The sequence below is a fragment of the Stegostoma tigrinum genome, chromosome 5, assembly GCF_030684315.1.
Source record: "Stegostoma tigrinum isolate sSteTig4 chromosome 5, sSteTig4.hap1, whole genome shotgun sequence".
In the NCBI taxonomy this organism is placed as follows: Eukaryota; Metazoa; Chordata; class Chondrichthyes; order Orectolobiformes; family Stegostomatidae; genus Stegostoma; species Stegostoma tigrinum.
In genome coordinates this window covers 69415924-69435230 of record NC_081358.1, presented here as the reverse complement: position 1 = coordinate 69435230, position 19307 = coordinate 69415924, and the positions used below count along the sequence as shown (strand labels likewise).

Genomic DNA, 19307 nt, shown 5'->3' with positions numbered 1-19307 from the left:
TTTAAAAGTGACATAAACAATTTTAGGAGGCAATAGCTTTTGTCTCCCAGTAGTCATCACTGTACTAACAGAAGAGTTTGGAAGGAAACAGGAATCTATGAGTTCTCCAGTGTGTAAGAGTCAGGTCCGCTCTCTGAATACGTGTGCTGACTTCCAGAATTTGGCATCAATAGTGACAGGCTAGACATTGATAGAGTGGAAGTCTGTAGTATTAGCAACACCTTCAGATTGACATTATCTTACTCTTAAAGCAACATGGATAGAGTATACATATATATATGCCCTGGACCTGGCAGAAGCCAGCCACACTCCTACTGCTGAGCTGCTTGGCCCGCCATGCCACAATGGAAGGACATAAATTGGTGTACTACGAAGGAAATGATGTCAATGATATTCCTGAAATGTTGTGTATCAATAATTTGGAGAAACCACAGAGATCCTAAGTTACTCTTTACAAGCATAAAAGTTCATCACAGCTGTGATCTTGAATGCCATTAGAATAGGATACCCATTCCTTCTGGGTATAGATACTGTTTCAGTGCATGACATAGTTTGGTGGTGGTCCTTAGTCTGTGCCTTTGTTGTGTTTTCAGCAGCAGTGTATAATGTATTGGACCTTAGTGTGTAACGTTCTGTTGATTAGATATCAAACAGTTACTGGTCAGTCCACAGTACATGAGGGCCTGGCCATTGCTGCTGATGGCTAAATATTTTCATATCAATGCGTGTGGTATCTTCTGCTTATCTCACTTCAAAGTGTCTGCATCTTATAACTTCCCACCATTTTCAACAGCAAGTCTGATGGCTCTGGAGCGTGGTCATTCTCCTCTGCCTGCTCAGAGCATCTTCACCAGCCGCTCCTACCTCTGAAAGTGGTGCAGCAATGATTGGAGGTTATTGTTCTCGCTGGGCTTTGTGACAAAGTTATAACTACCATCTTCTTCTCTCTAATTTCACAATTGACACAAGGTTCCATCTTAGATGTGTGAGATATTAATCTGGGGGAATGTCAGATTTGAGTTACACATCAACAACAATACTCCTAATCCCTCACATGATGATTCAACATGTAATGCTCCAACACAGTGCACTCTGAAAACTTCTGAAACAGGCCAACGTCATGCCTCAGTATGGACCTCTGAGCAATGTAACTTTATCCTGATGTAGCTGCTGCAGATTCAATGTGTTATTGCTCTGTGGAAGATTGAAAGTCAAGGATGTACCCACTGTAACAGCATCCCCTCCCCAAAAAAGACCACCCGTGAAAATCAGGGACCAAATCCTTTCATACTTACAGATCAGTGTGAAAGCATGGCAGCTCTAAAGCATTGATTTTGGTGTCAATTGCAAACTTATTAACCCGCACCTCCTATCTTCATATTCAAACCATTTATATAAATGATGAAAAGCAGTGGAACCAGCACCGATCTTTGTGGCACACCGCTGTTCACAGGCCTCTAGTCTGAAATGCAACCCTTCACCACCACCCTGTGTACTCTACCTTTGAGCTAGTCCTGTATCCAAATGACAAGTTCTCCCTGTATTCCATATGACCTAACCTTGTTAACCAACCTACCATAAGGAAAATTGTTGAATGCCTTACTGGAGTCCATATCGATCATGTCCACTGCTTTGCCTTCATGTATTTGACTTTGAGTTTCAGTTTAATTATTGTTGTCGCATGTACGTAAATACAGTGAAAAGTATCGTTTTTGCATGTTAATCAGACAGATCATACCATACAAAGCTCATCAGGGTAGCAGAACAGAATGGGAGGAAGTAGAAGTGAGCTGTGTGGGGCTGGGGGACTATCAGCTTGGGAGCGGAGGCGGGGAGATCACCAGATGAAGCGAGATCAGTAACCATAGCAGATACAATGGACTGATGTGTCATGGTGGGGTCATGGTCCAGGGGAAGGTAGGAGGAAGTATCTGAGAGTTGGCGTTCAGCCTCTGCAAGGTAGAGGTCAGTAAGCCAGACTACAACAGCACCACCTTTATCGGCAGGCTTAATGACAAAGTCAGGGTTAGATCGGATTGCATGGAATGCAGTCTGTTTGGAGGGAGATAGGTTGGATTTGGTGAGTGGGGCAGAGAAATTGTGGCAACTAATATCACGTTGACAGTTCTCAATGAACAGATTGAGTGCAAGTAAAAGGCCAGAGGGAGGGGTCCAATTCGAAAAAGAGTGTTGGAACTGGGTGAAAGGGTCTGTGGGATGGGGAGAGGTCTCTAGTCAGAAGAAATGAGCATGGAGGCGAAGATAGCGGAAGAAGAGTTCGGCGTCATGTCGTGCCTGAAATTCATTAAGGTGGGGACACAGAGGAATAAAGTTGAGACCTTTGCTGAGTACAGGGTGTTCAGCGTTGGACAGCAGAAGGTTAAGAGGGATGGTGAATACCCAACAGGAGGTAGGGGGTTTGGGGGTGGGGATGGAGTCAGAGGGAAGGGGAGGAGAGGAAGGTTCCAGAGGGCCATGGGTATCTTTGAGTTGTTGCATCTTGTGGGTCTTGATGTCTGAAAGGAAAAGAAAATGTTTCTTTGAGCTGTTGCATAATCTCTCCAATGGGATTTCCATTCCAGTCTCTCTTCTTGCCCACCAACATTAATTTCACTGTCAATCCTGGTGTTTGACGAGGTATTTGCTAAAACTCATTTCCACAGCCATTTCACATTCCTCAATGACTGATTCCGGCTCAGACTCACCCCATGTGGACTCCAACTGAAATTTCATTCCTCATGTTTTGAATCCTCCAGGATCACAGATATCTCCGTGATGTTCAATGTTCTATGGACAGATGCTCTCGTCGTATACTGAGATCCACACTCAGTGCCATCCGGTGCCACATGCACACTCTCAACCTTTCTCTCCAACTGCATCACAGCACACTGGTTCAGGGCTGCACCACTCCTCAGTTCCACTTCATCCTCTGGCTCATTTGTCATACTAACAAGAAACATTTTCTTTGCTTTCCACAGGGACCTTCCCTCTGGGACACCTTGGTCCACGCTTCCTTCACCCCCAACAACCCCCCATAGCCCTACGGCACCTTGCCCTGCAACCAACGAAGGTGCAACACCTGCCCATTTACCTCCTCTCTCCCCAGTATCCAAGGGCCCAAACATACCTTCCAGGTGAAGCAACACTTCACTTGCATTTCCCAGAATTTATACCGCATTCGCTGCTCACAATGTGGTCTCCTCTACACTGGGGAAACAAAGGGTAGACTAGGTGACTCTTTCACAGAACATCTACATTCTGCTCGCAAAAGAAAAGACCCTGAAATGCCCATTGCCTGGCACTTTAATGCACCACCCTGCTTCCTGGCCAACATCTCTGCCTCTGGCTTGATGCAGTGTTCTAGTGAAGTTCAATGCAAGCTAGAAGAATAACACCTCATTGTCTGCTTGGAGACCCCACAGCCCTCCGGACTCAATATTGAGTTCAATAATTTTAGGGCCTAAACTCTCCCACGTCCCAGCTCCCAACTCCACACACCAGGACTTGTAACCACATGGCCTGCTATTACACTGGCCTGTTATTAGTCACTAATAGTCCCCATTAACAACCATTCACCATCCCAGCCTGATCATTTTCAACTCTTTGTCTGTTCAACTGCTCTTGTCTCTCTATAGGCTCTATCCTATCATTTACTCCCTACCCCATCTCCCTCGTGCCTTTTTCTGCATAAAAACTGATGTTTTCCCAGCCACCATCAATTCTGGGGTAGGGTCACTGGACCCAAAATGTTTACTCTGTGTTTTCCTTCACAGAAGCTGCCAGACCTGCTGAGATTTTCCTGCATTGTCTGCTTGTTTCATCTGGACTGCCTGGTGGTCAGCCATTCCCTCTCTGCCTCCAGGCCTGCTTGCCAAACCTTATCTTTCTGAATTTCTTGTATCCCTCTTTCCCTCTCTTCAGTTTAGAGGAAAATTGAAATGTGGCAAGCATGGAAAAAGTATTGGACAACACTGCTGCAGAACCATATTTATTATGAGTATGTATCTCCATAAGGGATTGGATGGAGGGTGGAATTAAAAACGTTGTAGAGTTAATAATGCCCCTTTATATAATAATGTTAAAAGGATGTACAACTATTTCCAATTTTGCCCTTTATGGTCAGCTGATATAATTTTTCTTATATATTTTTTATTACAGTTACTGTATCACTGAATTAAAAAATAACTAATGCCAAAGTACATTTGGTTATCAACTTTATTTGCTACCATACAAAAAAACTGTATAGAATACAACACATGTTCTGTTTCCTTGTAAGAAATAGCAATTACATGAACAGCCATCAATGTACAACCTACACAAACATAAAAATGTACACATCATCAGGGCTGAAAAATGCAAATTTTACAATAAAGTCTAGCATTATTAATGCAGTTTGACACAACAAACAATTCAGTGCACATTACAAAACACATCAAGTGTGAACCAATGGGAAACAATAATTATTAATGTACTACACAGAGATACCTGAGCCAAAACATTGAACGGCACATTTAAATTAGCTTCAAGCAATTACAAATAATAATTATGAATGATTACACTAAAGTGTAGACAATTACAAAATAATTATATTTTATATATAAAACTGAACGTAGACTTTTTTTAAAAGCAGTGCTTTACTTTAAGATTCTGTATATTACCACAATATTGTATTTATAAAACTGTAATTATTTTCATGTGTGGTAGCAATTAGTTCCATGATTCTCAATATATTCAGCAGATACATAATGACAGCAGTAACAATCCATTAGGGCTCCGGGTCTGTACTTTTTATCAGGGCTCTGTGCTCTTGCATATATTTTCAAGGGGAATCTTCTCAAAACTATAGATAAAATTGTTTCAGAATCTAATGCTCCCAAATATTAAGGCATATACGTATGTTGTATTCCAAACAGAATTCAATGCACACATCGTCACTGCATTACAGATTTGCCTTGATATTCTGGAGGAATCGGCTCCTGTTTGTACTTTTTGTGGGTTGCTTTATTTTAGTAATCACATCATCCCAGGCATCAGTACATTGATAAGATCTAATAGTGGTTATTTGCACCTGAGCATAAGCAGTAGTGCTGAAAACAAACAGAAATAGACAGGAAGTGGCAATTTTGCAAAGTGAGTGCAGTGCTGTGAATATTTGTAGAATTGAAAATATACAGGACTAATGATAAATTTTAAAAAAGTGGCTAAATTCTCATGCAAAACACATCAACAGAAAGTTCTGTTAATCAGTAACTTGACAGTGTCACTGCAGCGCCAGTGCAGTTTCTGCTCCGTTGTTAGTTTGAGCAAATGAAAACCACATTTGTTGCGTGACAAGTTGAAACAAGTTCATCATCTGCACTGTGGATAGTGTTTCAATAACAAAAATTAGTAGCTGCAAATGGAAAAAAAAATTCATTCCCTTTAAAAGTTAATTCTATATGGTGTAAAGTCTAAAATGGGCTTGAACCCCAAGCACTTTTTGCACAAAGTTGCTCAATTCAAACTGTTCTTTTAAATTGTGTAAAAACTTAATTCTATACAAATGAATTAAAAATGGGTTAATTACATTTTATAACATCGAAGCAAATAGTTCTTGACTAAATAAAGGTGCTGATGAATTCAAATTTAACCAGAGGCATCCAAGCAATCCAGAACAACTCAACCACTTGCACTGTCTGACCTTGCCCCTCTTGAAGAGGCAAATATGTTTCTTCAAAAATTTGGGACGGACCATCAGACCTTGCTCCCAAACCCTTGCAGATTTAGCACAGGAAATTAAGTGTCGGCCAGCCAATTAGCAGTCATTTAACAAGCAGTCTGGACAATTAGACCTGGGAAGGAGATCTCTGTGCCCAATTGGATATGTGGGGTGGCATGATCAGTGTGAGTGGAATTAGGTTTCAAACTAGAATTTCATCACTGACACCCGTGCAAAGGCATGTCAGCATTGGGTTGGTGTCAATATCACAAGAAATTCACATCTGTTGACAGCACTGCTTGAAGGAAGCAGCATCCACTATAGCACTGGAGCAGCAGTTGGATCATCATGTATTTTTCATTTTGGGGATCACTGTGCCTGTAGTATCTCATTCAGGACCCTTCTCGGGAGGAAATAATATCATACCACACCTGTCCTCTTCCCCATCTCAGTAATAAGATCAGGAAAAGACCTGTATTCTACTCTCTAACTCTGCTTGCCTCTCCGCAGGGGTTGAAAGGCTATTTCTATTTCCTATCCTCACTACCTATTGTAGCTGAAATGCCACATGGTGGGGCTCAGACTGGGACAGCCTCATGGTTTAATGAGGACTTGCTGCTGCTCCTCAGACTCAATGTCAGAGAAAGTGTCTTCCTTCATTAGATCACATTCTACCAGGGACTGCTGTCTACAACACAGGCCATGAAGCAAAAACCAGAGAACATGACACATTGATACCTCTTTTTGAACAAACCAAGGGTCTGTCCTGGTAGATGCGAGTATCTCATTGTGCTGCATTTCAGCCTCAGTATGCATCTCTTCAGCACGTATGTCTTTGTTTCCATGAATCCACCCCTTTAATGGAATGAGTGAACAGAATATCTGTGGCAAACGAGAGCACCCAGGCTATCACCATAGCTCTAAGGATAGTAGGAACACATCTGCCTGATTCTTTGTTAATGGTCACGCACAACTTAGGCACTGATGAAATGGAAACATTTTACAATTTACAAATGCTCTCGGCTAGTCTGATGCTGCTTTAATGGACACATGCATGCTCCTGAATTCCATGGTTTGGTCTTCAGGAATTCAGCAGCATGCATCAAACCTCTGCTTCTTTCTCGTTCCATTAATATCATCAGTAGTTAAGATGTTCCTCTGTGACTACCTTTATTGAATGATGAGCTGCAGTTTGAGATATGCCACAAACATTTCCAGCTAATTATTGGAATGATGTCAATGCATAGAAGGTCAGGCTGCACAAACCTTGAGAGTGACAGGCCACCAATGCAGTTTGCCTGATCTCTCCAAGAACCAATTCACAAAGAGAGCTCACTGTCTCAATGAAGAGATGCAGTCTGTGAAGATATTGGCTTTCTGGATCCTCCACCTGTAGACTCTATGCATAGTCTGCTCCTATTAGGATGACAGCTGTAGTTATCTGTTGAATTCTGGCACTCACTCAACACCAGGTCCCTGTCACAGGGAAGGGACCACCTTCAGAGTGCACAATCACCAGCGTGACAGTGATCACTAGCATCTCTACTGGGATCATCAGTATATTGAAGCCTTCTTCATTTCAATTTCTCCTTGTTTGTGACATCATCCTCTAAAAGCTGAGGTGAAAAAATGTTTACTACCATCCAAGCATTGTCACTTTTAGCTGCAGACTCAGCTGTTACATGTCGCGTTTGGTTGTTTGCTAGCCTTTTTATCAGGTCTTCTACTGCCCCTTCAGACCTGACATAAATCACACAAAATTTTCTTTTCCAGGTGGTTAACTAAAATTGAAGTGATTTGCCTCTTTAACTGGCCTACTCCAGTCAGGTAGGTCTCTGCCCGCTGATTGTGTTTTTGAAATGAATTTCTGATTGTAGCACCTACTTGCCTTCTATCTTATAGGAAACTATCAGGATGACATCGATTGCCACTCTGACAGGGAAAAGTCCTATTTTGTGCAAGAACAGGAAGGAAGAAGTGACCTGCATGACTGGAGGTGACCCATTTGATAGAAGGTAACCACGCCATCCAATTGGAGGTGGTCTACAAAACTGGAACTGGCCTGCCTGATTGGAGGTGACTTGCCTGACTGAATACTCGGTAAATGGGGGTGGAATAGGACTCCAGACGCAAGCCTAAGAGGCCGGTATCTACATCAGATCTATTTCTGACATTGGCACCATTGTACAGACAGCTTCTACAGCTGAAAGTTCCATGTTTAAATAAAGAGGTTGTGTTATATGTAGCCAAACCCTAATGTTTGAGCAATCCTGGGACCACCACACATCACCATGATCTGTAAACATCAGGAACACCTCAATGAGGGATGGGATTAAAAAAAAAAGAAGTAAATCAAACAATACCGTGGTACCTCATTTCAAGAGAGGAAACACAATCCCAACTTAAATCCATCCCATTTCCCCCTCTACCCATGACAATATTCTGAAACAAAATATATTAGGTTCCCAGAATAAAATGCTAAGGAAAACTGGTTTGTAGCAGAAAACACCCTGAAACAGAAAATAATCATTTGTACCTATATTATGCTGAAACAAATTGCACCTAAACAATATTTTCTACTTTACCAACTGCTAATACCAGTGTTTAATCTGTTATAAATCTCCCTTCAAGTTTAAACGCTGGTATTAATTTTATAGTAATACATAGCTAATAGATAAGAATAGTAGACCTTAATATTAACTTTAACTAAGACTACAAAACTACAAACTTATCTCTGACTTATTGAGTACATGTATGTCGCCTTTCTCACAGCACTATATTTGAGACATGCTGGTGCCCTACTACGGAAACGTGGAAGACGTCTGTAAAGCATTTAAATCTGGTTCCCATCATGAAAATGGGAGCCTGATTGAAAGTTAACATTCCCAGCTCATCTTTACAGGGCTTGGGAAACACAGCAGTAAAAGGCATTTGGGAACTGCTGGTTTAAGAAGGTACCTTTGGCTACACCCCATGTGCATCAAGACTAGTAGAAGTACTTTCCCCAGTGTTTAACAGAAGCATTTGGCTTTCCTGCATTCATCACCACCTCTCTTGCACCTTGTCATAAATATAAGCGTTCCCTATCCCAAGTACTAATGTTCATTCCATATCGCCAACATGACCTGTCAATTTTCATTCCTCTCTCCCTACCTGATTATTGCTATCTTCTCATCATCCCCAAGCCTCAAACATAATGTTACCTCTGACAGTCCTCATTTGCAGCCTTCTTTTATTTGTTTGTGCACAGCTTCCTAATTTGGTGAAGTTATGACTGTTCCATTACAAATACTATCATAAATAGTGCCATTTTATTAATAAGTTAATTCTAATATGTAACTGACATTTTTCACCAAAGAGAATTCAGTTGACAGAAAAGATTTGAGCAATTTTTACACCAGTCACGTGGCTTTAAAATGTAGAGAAGTGTCTGAAGATGGTGCAGAGGCTAAACAGGTTAATTTATCTTCAAAATCAGCAGTACGGCCGGTGATGGCATTTCTAGTGATAACCTTTTCAAGCTGGATGTGCTAGAACGACCATGCAACAGATCTAATGTCTGTTTGGGATACTAAAAATAATGGAGATAAATGACAAGCTGTGAAATTATATTTATCTCATACCATGGTGCTGAAAATATGAAATGATAACTCTTTTAATAATATTTTATTGTAATGAAGAGATTGTTATTACCATTGTAAAGATAGATTTTTAGTGCTACTTCTGGGACATTTTCAGAGGTTTGATTTCATGATTAATAATAAATAATACTAAAGGAGTTATATTAAATTAGGTGGGGTTCAACCCTCATGGAAAATGTAATGACTTTGAGAAGAACCAATGAAGAACTAATGTGACCATCTTCAAAAAATGCCACAAATTTCTTTGCACTGAACACAAAATAATTCAGATTCTAATGATACGACCCACAGAAAGTACATATAAGAGGATAGTCCTGGTATAGAGTATGAAAAAACAGTCAGATCGCAAGAGTAGCCCTTTAATTAGTATATTTAAGGAAAAAGATGCACAAAACATAGCCATTAGAACAAACATTTTACCTAGCACCACTGATTAAAAAATTACATTCTGTGCGTTAGCAACAAACAAATATGCAAACTTAACAGGCAAACATTTTCAGTCACTTTTAGTCATTAGCTGCTGTCTCAAACACAAATACATGTACACACTTAGACTCATTCAAGCACACACAGGTACAAGAACACATACATGCTCGCGTGTGCATGTGATACCTACACCCATTCACACACAAAGGCAGGTTTTAGCTAAATTATGATGTAATATAGTGTACAAGAAATCTGACATTTTACAGTTTAAAAAAATCAATAAAAACATTTTTGTATAAGCAATTTGTTGAGATTTCTCTAGTTTTTTTGTTTCTCTGTTACTGTACAGTAGTCCCTGATTTACAGATTGGATCTGTAATGAACTGTTATCAGAATGAGTATTTTGCAAAACAGATGCACTGCTTTAAATTTCCATTAGAGGGCAGTGTTTCACATTACACTTTGTCTTTTGCGTGATCCTTTGACAGTTGATTGCTTTGTTGGTTGTACAAAATGCAATATAAAAAGTAACGAATATATACATATATCTAGCAAAACAGTGATAAGAAAATAAATGCATCAGAACACAAACGACCAGAATGAAAAAAAATCTGACACTAACAAAAGACAATTTTTTTTTAGTTATTTGTCATTCAAGCACAAATAGAAGTCACTTATAAAAGAAAGTGTTCTCAACTTTTTTCTAGAACCTACATATGGAAATAATTTTATAAACCTCTCCCAGAAAGTAATTTCTTCAAATATGATAAGATTTGCATAATTAAAACAACTAAAAGGAACTTAAATTAAAAACAATAAATAATAATTTATATAAAATAACAATCACATTTTTACATCAAATTATATTTCTAAAAAACTGGTGAAAAAGGAAAGCATCTGAAGTCAGTGCAGTGATCTAGATGCCTTCATCCCTTCCAAATTGCTTTAAAAGTGTCAATGTCCCAGCATCAGACCTACATGGACTGGATAGGAAAACTGTTAAGAATCAATACTGCACAACATTCTTCTTTAAATTTCGTTCATGATAAACACAATGTGGAAGTGCTGGTGTTGGACTGGAGTGGACAAAGTCAGAAGTCAGACGAGTCCAGGGTATAGTCCAACAGGTTTATTTGGAATTACACAAGCTTTTGGAGCACAGCCCCTTCATTAGGTGCAGTGAGCAAGCAGGGCGCACACAGACACCGAGTTTAGAGGCAGAAGAGATCAATGGCACAAAGATCAAAAGCCTGGCGTGAGTGGACTGTCAGATGATAGTCTCTGCAGGTGACCAAAAGTGTTAGACAGTGTGTAAAGTGTTTATAAAGTCAGTGTCAGTGCTGTACTGTCAGGTCAATCAGGCAAAGTCATAGGAATATACAAAAGGTGACATCCCTGGCTAGACACTGCATTATAGGTGTGAAGCTTTGTTCAGAATCTATTTCAGAATTTTAACCTGGAATAAGGCTAGTCCAAAAGCTGGAATTTATAAAATGCCACACTGACTGACTGTGACTACAAATTGTGTGTTCTGCAAATAACACTGAAATGATTCGGCCCCTAGATCCATATATATGTGCGTGTGCATTGTGTGCGTGTGTGCGTGTGTGTGTGTGTGTGTGTGTGTGTGTGTGTGCGTGTGTGTGTGTGTTTGTGTGTGCTTGAGAGTGTGTGTGAATGTTGGAGAGTATATGTGCGTGGATGTGAGTGTGTGTGTGAGTGTGTGTTGAGGGGGTCTGTGTGAGTGTGTGAGAGTGCTTTTTTTGGAAAGAGCATGTGTGTGCATGTGTGTGTGTGCAAAACAGTATATGCATGAGGGTGTGTGTGTAAGAGTGTGCATGTGTGACAGTGTAATAAGTAATTGAAAACTGTATAAATCAAGATTGAGAAATCATAACAAGTTATTAAGGCGATGCTGCATAAACAAGAACGTAAGGAACATTTTACAGATACAGAAGTGTGGTGAGGGTCACCTGCAACGCAATGTGAACTCAAAATCATGGTTTAGGCCATTTTCATGGGTATGAAACTTGGATTTCACTCTCTGCTCAGCAATTCTGCGGTGTTGTGTCTGCCTTGGAGGACTCTTCCCCGAAGATCGGAAGCTAAATGCCCTTGACTTCTGAAGAGTTCCCTGAGTGGGAGGAAACATTCCTCTCTGGCGATAGTGGCACGGTATCCATTTATCCACACACGTGTAGATATGGCAGGTACTCATGTGACTTGACCAACATTGTTTATCTCATACACTACAGGCAAGGATGCCCCGAGGCATGGTATTTTGGCGAGACCATGCAGACGCTACAACAACAGATGAATGTATACTATGCAACAATCTCTAGAGAGGAATGTTCCCTCCTGATCAGGGAACACTTCAGCTGTCAAGGGCATTCAGCTTCCGATCTTCGGGTAACAGTCCTCCAAGACAGCTTCCGAGATATGCAGCAACACAGAATTGCTGAGCAGTAACTGAAAGCCAAGTTTCATATCCATGAAGAGGGCCTCAACCATGACCTTGGGTTCATGTCGTGCTACAGCACCACATGGTTCTACATCTGCAAATTCTTCCCTACTTTCTTTTTCTCACTGCATCATCTTGATAAATTGTTATGATTTCTCTACCTTAATTAGTTTGTACAGTTTTGAATTACTTATTATGCTCACTCACACACGCGCACACATACACTCTTACATACACACTCTCAAACATGTGCAGTCTTACACACACACACTCTTTGACACATGGATATGCACACACGAACTCTCACACAAACACACAGTCACACAGACACTCTCTCTCATACACACCCTCTCTCACACAAATATACTCTCTCTCAAACACACACACACACAAACACACACACACACACACACAAACACACACAAACACACACAAACACACACACACTCATAAATCTATGCGGTGAATCATTTCATTTTTATTTGTAGACACATTCTATTTTGTTCAAAAATCACACAACTTGTAGTCACAGTCAGTCATTGTAGTATCTTATAAATTCCGACTTTCAGAATGAAACTATCCCAATTCCAGGTTAAAATTCTGAACAAAGCCTCACACCTCCAATTCAGTGTCTAACCTGAGTGTCACCTTTTGTATATTCCTTTGGCTCTGCCTCCTGATTGTCATGACAGCGCAGCACTGACACTGACTTTATAAACATTTTACACACAGTCTAACACTCTCGGTCACCTGCAGGGACCTATTACCTGGCACTCTACTCACACCAGTTGTATGATCTTTTGATCTCTGTGCCCATGATCTCTCTGCTTATAAACTCGGCATCTGTGTGTGCCCTGCTCTCTCTCTGCATCTGACAAAGGGGCTGCACTCTGAAAGCCTGCGTGATTCCAAATAAGCCTGTTGGACTATAACCTGGTGATAATGGGAACTGCAGATGCTGGAGAATCCAAGATAATAAAATGTGAGGCTGGATGAATCTATCCCCTCCCTACCTCCCCACCTATACTCTCCTCTCCACCTATCTTCTTTTCTCTCGATCTTCGGTCCGCCTCCCCCTCTCTCCCTATTTATTCCAGAACCCTCACCCCATCCCCCTCTCTGATGAAGGGTCTAGGCCCGAAACGTCAGCTTTTGTGCTCCTGGTATGCTGCTGGGCTTGCTGTGTTCATTCAGCCTCACATTTTATTATCTTGGACTATAACCTGGTGTTGTGTGACTTCTGACTTCATGATGAACACTGTTGAAGATATTTTAAACATACTCTGAAGACAAGCATCTGAATCGTGACATATGAAAGTCTAATCTGTCTGCAATTCCAAACTCTGATATTTTAGTAGGGGTGTGAAACCAATTTATTTCTAATGGGTTAACACCTCTGCTGAAATAGCAGAGTAAAGCATTTAGACGAACATGTTAAGTGCTCATATGCTAACACTGCATAATTTCAAGACTGCTTATTTGTAATTAATATGAAAGTTATATTACAGAAATCAACCTCTAATTTGATTTCAAAAGGATCCATAACTGAAACACCATCATTGAGCATTAGTAACAGCAGTGTTCTATTATGTTTTCTCACTTTTGTTTATGATACCTTCGAGATGTGCCCGTAAAGGAAGGATAGTGATTTGTGTTTTGAAGTGACTGTAGTAAAATGGTCTTAGCATTTCCTAAGACAGGCCAGCATTTCACACGCAATAAATACTTGAAGCTGAAGTGCACTGTTTATGAATAAAAAAAAGTCATTAGCCTGGCATGGACAAATTTCACACCTGGATACCCTTTACCGCTTGTTTTATGCTTTCCAGAAGGGCCTTGCTCTCTGGGGTGTAATTCCTCTCCAAACTGCTGTACATGTCAGTCAATGTGTTCACATACAAATCAAAATTCTGTTCGCTGATTGGCTCCTAAATGGAAAATTCACATTTAATGCAATTACTATGTAATTCATATTTAACAGTATCATACAAAAATAAAAACAAATCCAAACTGCTTAAAAAAATAGAAGTTAATGCAAGAATGGACGTTGAAATGTGGTATTTAGCAAAAAATCTAATTTCTGTTAGCTTATCTGAGTACACCTAATCCAGTGCAGCATTATGGAAACTCTTAACATAAAAGACAATTAGACATTTCATAACAATTATTTCTGTAGCTCATAAGGCAAAGGTCTAGGCCTGAAACTTCAGACTTCCTGCTCCTCTGATGCTGCTTGGCCTGTTGTGTTCATCCAGCTCTACACCTTGTTATCTCAGATTCTCTAGCATCTGCAGTTCCTACTATTTCTGAATCCTTTTCTCAGAGTTTGCATCCCCTCGTTGCTTGCTCTTTGCACTTCTCTTAATTGTGAATGGATCTCTATTTGCTGAACTGTGAATATTACTTTTGTTGCTTTTGTTTAAATGTTTTAAGTGGGAAATTAGTAGAATCCCTTCCTGAGCCAGCAGAAATTTGCAGCAAGGTCATTTCCATCTCCTTCCTCATTTTGCTAAGCTATTGTCAATTTACCGCTGAAGTTACAGTAGGAAATTTTGCAAGTTACGTAAGAAATTCGGGGCCATTTTCTGTAAGGTTTTACTAGTTTTCTTGATTGGCTAACATCCATCAGAACCTTTCCCATGTGGTCCTCCCTGCTCTACTGCTATAGAATCTCCAGATATTATATCAACAAGGCAGTGCAGCTCTGAAACAGATGTCAACTGATGTCTTCTGAAGTTAGTGCAAAGTCCTCCCACGTCTACTAAGAAGAGACTCAACAGAAAACACAAAAACCTCTGGTTTTTAAGACATAGATAGATAGATATTGAGATTGCAGTGCTCATCAGACTTCAATTACTAGTTTTAAGGAACATGCATACTAGCAAGGTAGGAAGATTTCCCTTACATTGTTGCTGTGATTTTATCTTAAACCAGCCTTCAAAAGTAGATTGAGAATCTTTTTGCACTTAGTTCACTCAATACACTGTAAAACTTACGATTTAACATTACAATGGGCACTCCAACAATATCACAGAGCCCCTACAGTGTGGAAACAGGCCCTTTGGCCCAACAAGTCCACACCGACCCTCAGAGCATCCCACCCAGACCCATCCCCCAACTCTACACATTCCTGAACACTACAGGCAATTTGGCATGGCCAATCCACCTAGCCTGCACATTTTTGGATTGTGAGAGGAAACTGGAGCACCTGAACAAACACTCACAACATGGGGAGAACATGCAAGCTCCACACCGACAGTTGCCTGAGGGTGGAATCGAACCCGAGTCCCTGGCGCCATGAGGCAGCAGCGCTTACCACTGAGCTACCATACTTCAGGATACTGCTGTTAAAATGAAAACCTGCAACTTTACTGTTTTGATTTCACTTTATTTTTTTATCTGCTATTTGCATCCGTTAGACCACAAGAAGGAAGTAAAAAAAATTGAAAGGTCATTGATCTGCAACGTAACACTGTTTCACTCTTCACAGTTGTGTATTTCCAGTAACATCTATTTTAATTGCAGACTGTCAGCATTCACAGTATTCTGCTTTTGCAATCAAAGGAGGTGCTTGTTCATGACCTACTTGCAACCTTTGACACAATTTATCAGGCCATCGTCTTGCAATGCCTCTCCTGCACCTTTCAGCTGAGTCTCACTGCACTTCTTTGAGTAATGTAACTAATGTATTCACAGCCGAATAATCACATTGTGGATTCACTTCCTATTAGTGATCTTAATGTATTCAATGCCTGACACAATCTCTGTCCCCTAGTTAATGACTTCATCCTGTATCTGGCAATGACCTGAGTCTGAAACAAACTGTTTGCAGCCTTCATCTCATGCTGAACCGGAAGTAAGCTCTGACCAGATTTTCACTCCATCACCAAGTATATTGACAGCCACTTTTGTCATGTCACCTGACTGCACCCCTGCCTCAGTTCATAAGCTACTGAAATTCTCAGTCATGTCTTTGCTATTTTATGTCTTATTTACAACACCCCTACACACTTTAAAATGCCTCCCAGATAAGCAATAAATTCATTTTAAATTTCTCCTTGTTTTCAAATGCTTCAATTGTTTCACTTCTCCTTATCATTATAAACTTCTTCTGCCTAATAACCCTCTAAAATTTTTGACTCTTACAATTCTTCCCTCCGACAGGTCCTGAATTTTAATTCCTTCATTGACAGACATTCCTTTTAAACCATGCATAAAATTTCGTAATCTCTTTTATAATCCTCTTTGCCTCTCCATTGCTATTTCTCAATTTAGGTTGGCTCGTTTAGATTATCTTTTGACCATACGTTTTGACATCTACCCTAATAGCCCTTCATTTGGTATGATGTCAAATTTCGTTTATTAACACTCCTGTAATGCTTCGCTAAAGAAGAGATGCTATATAAATGCAAGTTATTGTTGTTCCGTATGTCCAATCCCTTTTCCATACATGAGTAGTCACCAACAGAAGGCAGGCTTTGTTTATGTGACAATGAGTGTCAGTGACAGGAATACAGCACCTTTTCTGCTAATGATACACTATAAGGACAAACACTAAACCTCTTTAGTAACTACCTACTGCAGCAATCAGAATTTTGTAACCTTCTTATACAAGTATTTATGTCAAATAGAACATAGAACATAGAACATTTCAGCACAGTACAGGCCCTTCGGCCCTCGATGTTGTGCCGACCTGTCATACCGATCTCAAGCCCATCTAACCCACAGTATTCCATGTACGTCCATATGCTTGTCCAATGACGACTTAAATGTACCTAAAGTTGGCGAATCTACTACCGTTGCAGGCAAAGCGTTCCATTCCCTTACTACTCTCTGAGTAAAGAAACTACCTCTGACATCTGTCCTATATCTTTCACCCCTCAATTTAAAGCTATTTAAAGCTATTAAAACCGATCAATACTCCCAGAGGGAAATGTGTTCACCATTCATTTTCCTGACTTAACTTTACTCTTAATTGACTTAAATGCCTCTATAATGTTAACCATTGAAAATTAGCCAGGGTGTATAATGGGTGGCCAATGCATCATCATTCACTGCCTAAAATTAAAATAAGACTTCATGTTTTACATCACTTAAATTAACAAGCATTTTATAAAATAATCAATGTAGAGCACACATTTAATTCTCTAAATACTAAAGTACAAAGCATCAGTTGCACATATTAATTCAATAAAATATTCATACAACACCAACCACTATTAAAAAAATGTATTATTTATTTTATATTCATTATCAGTAATTTTTATGAATTTTACCTTGAGTTTGGTCGAATCTTAAGTTATCAGTTAGTTAAATTGTAAGGTTATATGGTAAAATAGGACACAAATTTTCCCTAAGATAAATGTTTTTTGACCATTTTACATTCTATCAGATTAAAAATACAATCCTGCTTGCACCACAGACCTGCTCATTTTTCATATATAATATGAATAACGGAAACACTTTATTGTCCTTATTTCTGCCTTCCAGTTGCAGTATTTTGCTTTTCTTTCCATTTTGTTGATTACAAGGCACACTACATTTAACATCAATCAGTGTTATTTTTGTATATAAAAATGTGAGGAAAAATATCTGTCAACACTCCCAGTGGGAAATGGCTTCATCATTCATATTACATGATCTAAAAGTACTTTTAATTGGCTTTAAAACCTCTAGAATGTTGATTTTTTGACTTTCTTCTCGTTTCTAAAATGCCCTTCGCTCCCACCTTAACTGGAAACCTATAAGTTTCTTATGGCATTACTTTTGGGAGGATGGACTAACTATCTTCCTTCAGATGATTTAGGTAAAAGTATGAGTGTGAGTACAAAATAAGGCTCACTTTTCATTTTATTTATAATTACACACAGAAGAAAACCAACCATCAAAATGTTTATCTGTCGTAGTGCCCTAGTTCTCCATCTCTTTGTGGACCTCAAAGACACCTTGTATTTTCACTTTCTAACATAACGAAGGATTTGTATTTACCTGCACAATGTGTGGGAGGCACAATCTTTCCAATATCTCCCTTTGCCCCAGTTCCTGAAACACTCTTGCACAGTTCCAAGCAACTACCTCAAAAAGATTATTGGCAGAGGATGGAAGTGTTCTGACCTCTGTCTTAATGGATGCAGAGAAACTTAAAGGGAGGAGGGAGTATGTCAAAAAAAGCATGATATCACACTGTTCTTTAATTTTGTTCCATCAACAGCACTCAAAGGTTAACATGGCTGTGCCAGCAGTATACATGAAAAAAAATCTACCATTTATATTGCTTTTGACTTGACAGGGAAAAATGAGCGGCAGATGTATATTTTAAGAAGTCTGAAATGCTACAATGACATCACAAAGCATATCAGCTAAAAATTGTATTAAGGGATTGTAAATATTCACAATTTTCTTAGTCATTATGCTGTTCAAAAATGTTTTATTTTCAGTTACTTATTTGATACCTTACCATTTGTGGGAGTTGGATGTCAGCGAGGCTGTTAATAAGGGCCTGACTCAGACCAGCTAACTCCTTTAACAAACTCTCATTGTGCTGCTCAATTAGTTTATTCTCCTCCTCAATTGTTTTCAAATTGCTCTCCATGGAAGTAATCTAAAAATTTAGAAATAATTTTTCTTTAATTACATAATGGGCGGTTTACAATTTTCACAGAAATACACCGTTGATTTATTACTGACAATGTAGCACTAAGATTCTTGCAGTAACTAGCCTACAGAATTAGGTTCGGAGATAATGGGAACTGCAGATGCTGGAGAATCCAAGATAATAAAATGAGGCTGGATGAACACAGCAGGCCAAGCAGCATCTCAGGAGCATGTGCTCCTGAGATGCTGCTTGGCCTGCTGTGTTCATCCAGCCTCATATTTTATTATCTTATACAGAATTAGGTTGTATGTCAAGTGAGTTTATTGGTGTGGGTTTCAGTTAAATCATAAAGGTGTAGTATTTATCCAACACTTTGGAATAATAAATTGGAAAATAGATTCAAATGTTTAAAGATGGGAAGCAAGGTTGTCCCATTGATTTGGCTAAGAGAAAATAGATGATCTTGTGTAGCTAATCAATTTCTTC

General features: G+C 39.6%; 1 protein-coding gene across 9 annotated transcripts in view; it reads right to left on the bottom strand.

Annotated features, from left to right (window-relative positions):
- Positions 1-4229: 4229 nt before the first annotated feature.
- st18 (ST18 C2H2C-type zinc finger transcription factor) overlaps positions 4230-19307 on the bottom strand; it is a 343587-nt gene continuing 328509 nt past the window's right edge. For 7 of the 9 annotated variants that reach the window (XM_048529874.2, XM_059646059.1, XM_048529869.2 and 4 more), the window contains 3 exons: positions 18684-18827; positions 14020-14154; positions 4230-10748 (listed from right to left, as the gene is read on the bottom strand). In XM_048529874.2, coding sequence (XP_048385831.1) covers positions 10740-10748; positions 14020-14154; positions 18684-18827 — 288 coding nt within the window. In that variant the 3' untranslated portion in view covers positions 4230-10739. Of the gene's footprint in view, positions 10749-13099; positions 14155-18683; positions 18828-19307 lie in introns of those variants that run through there. The other 2 variants (XM_048529872.2, XM_048529870.2) reach the window with 2 other exon arrangements.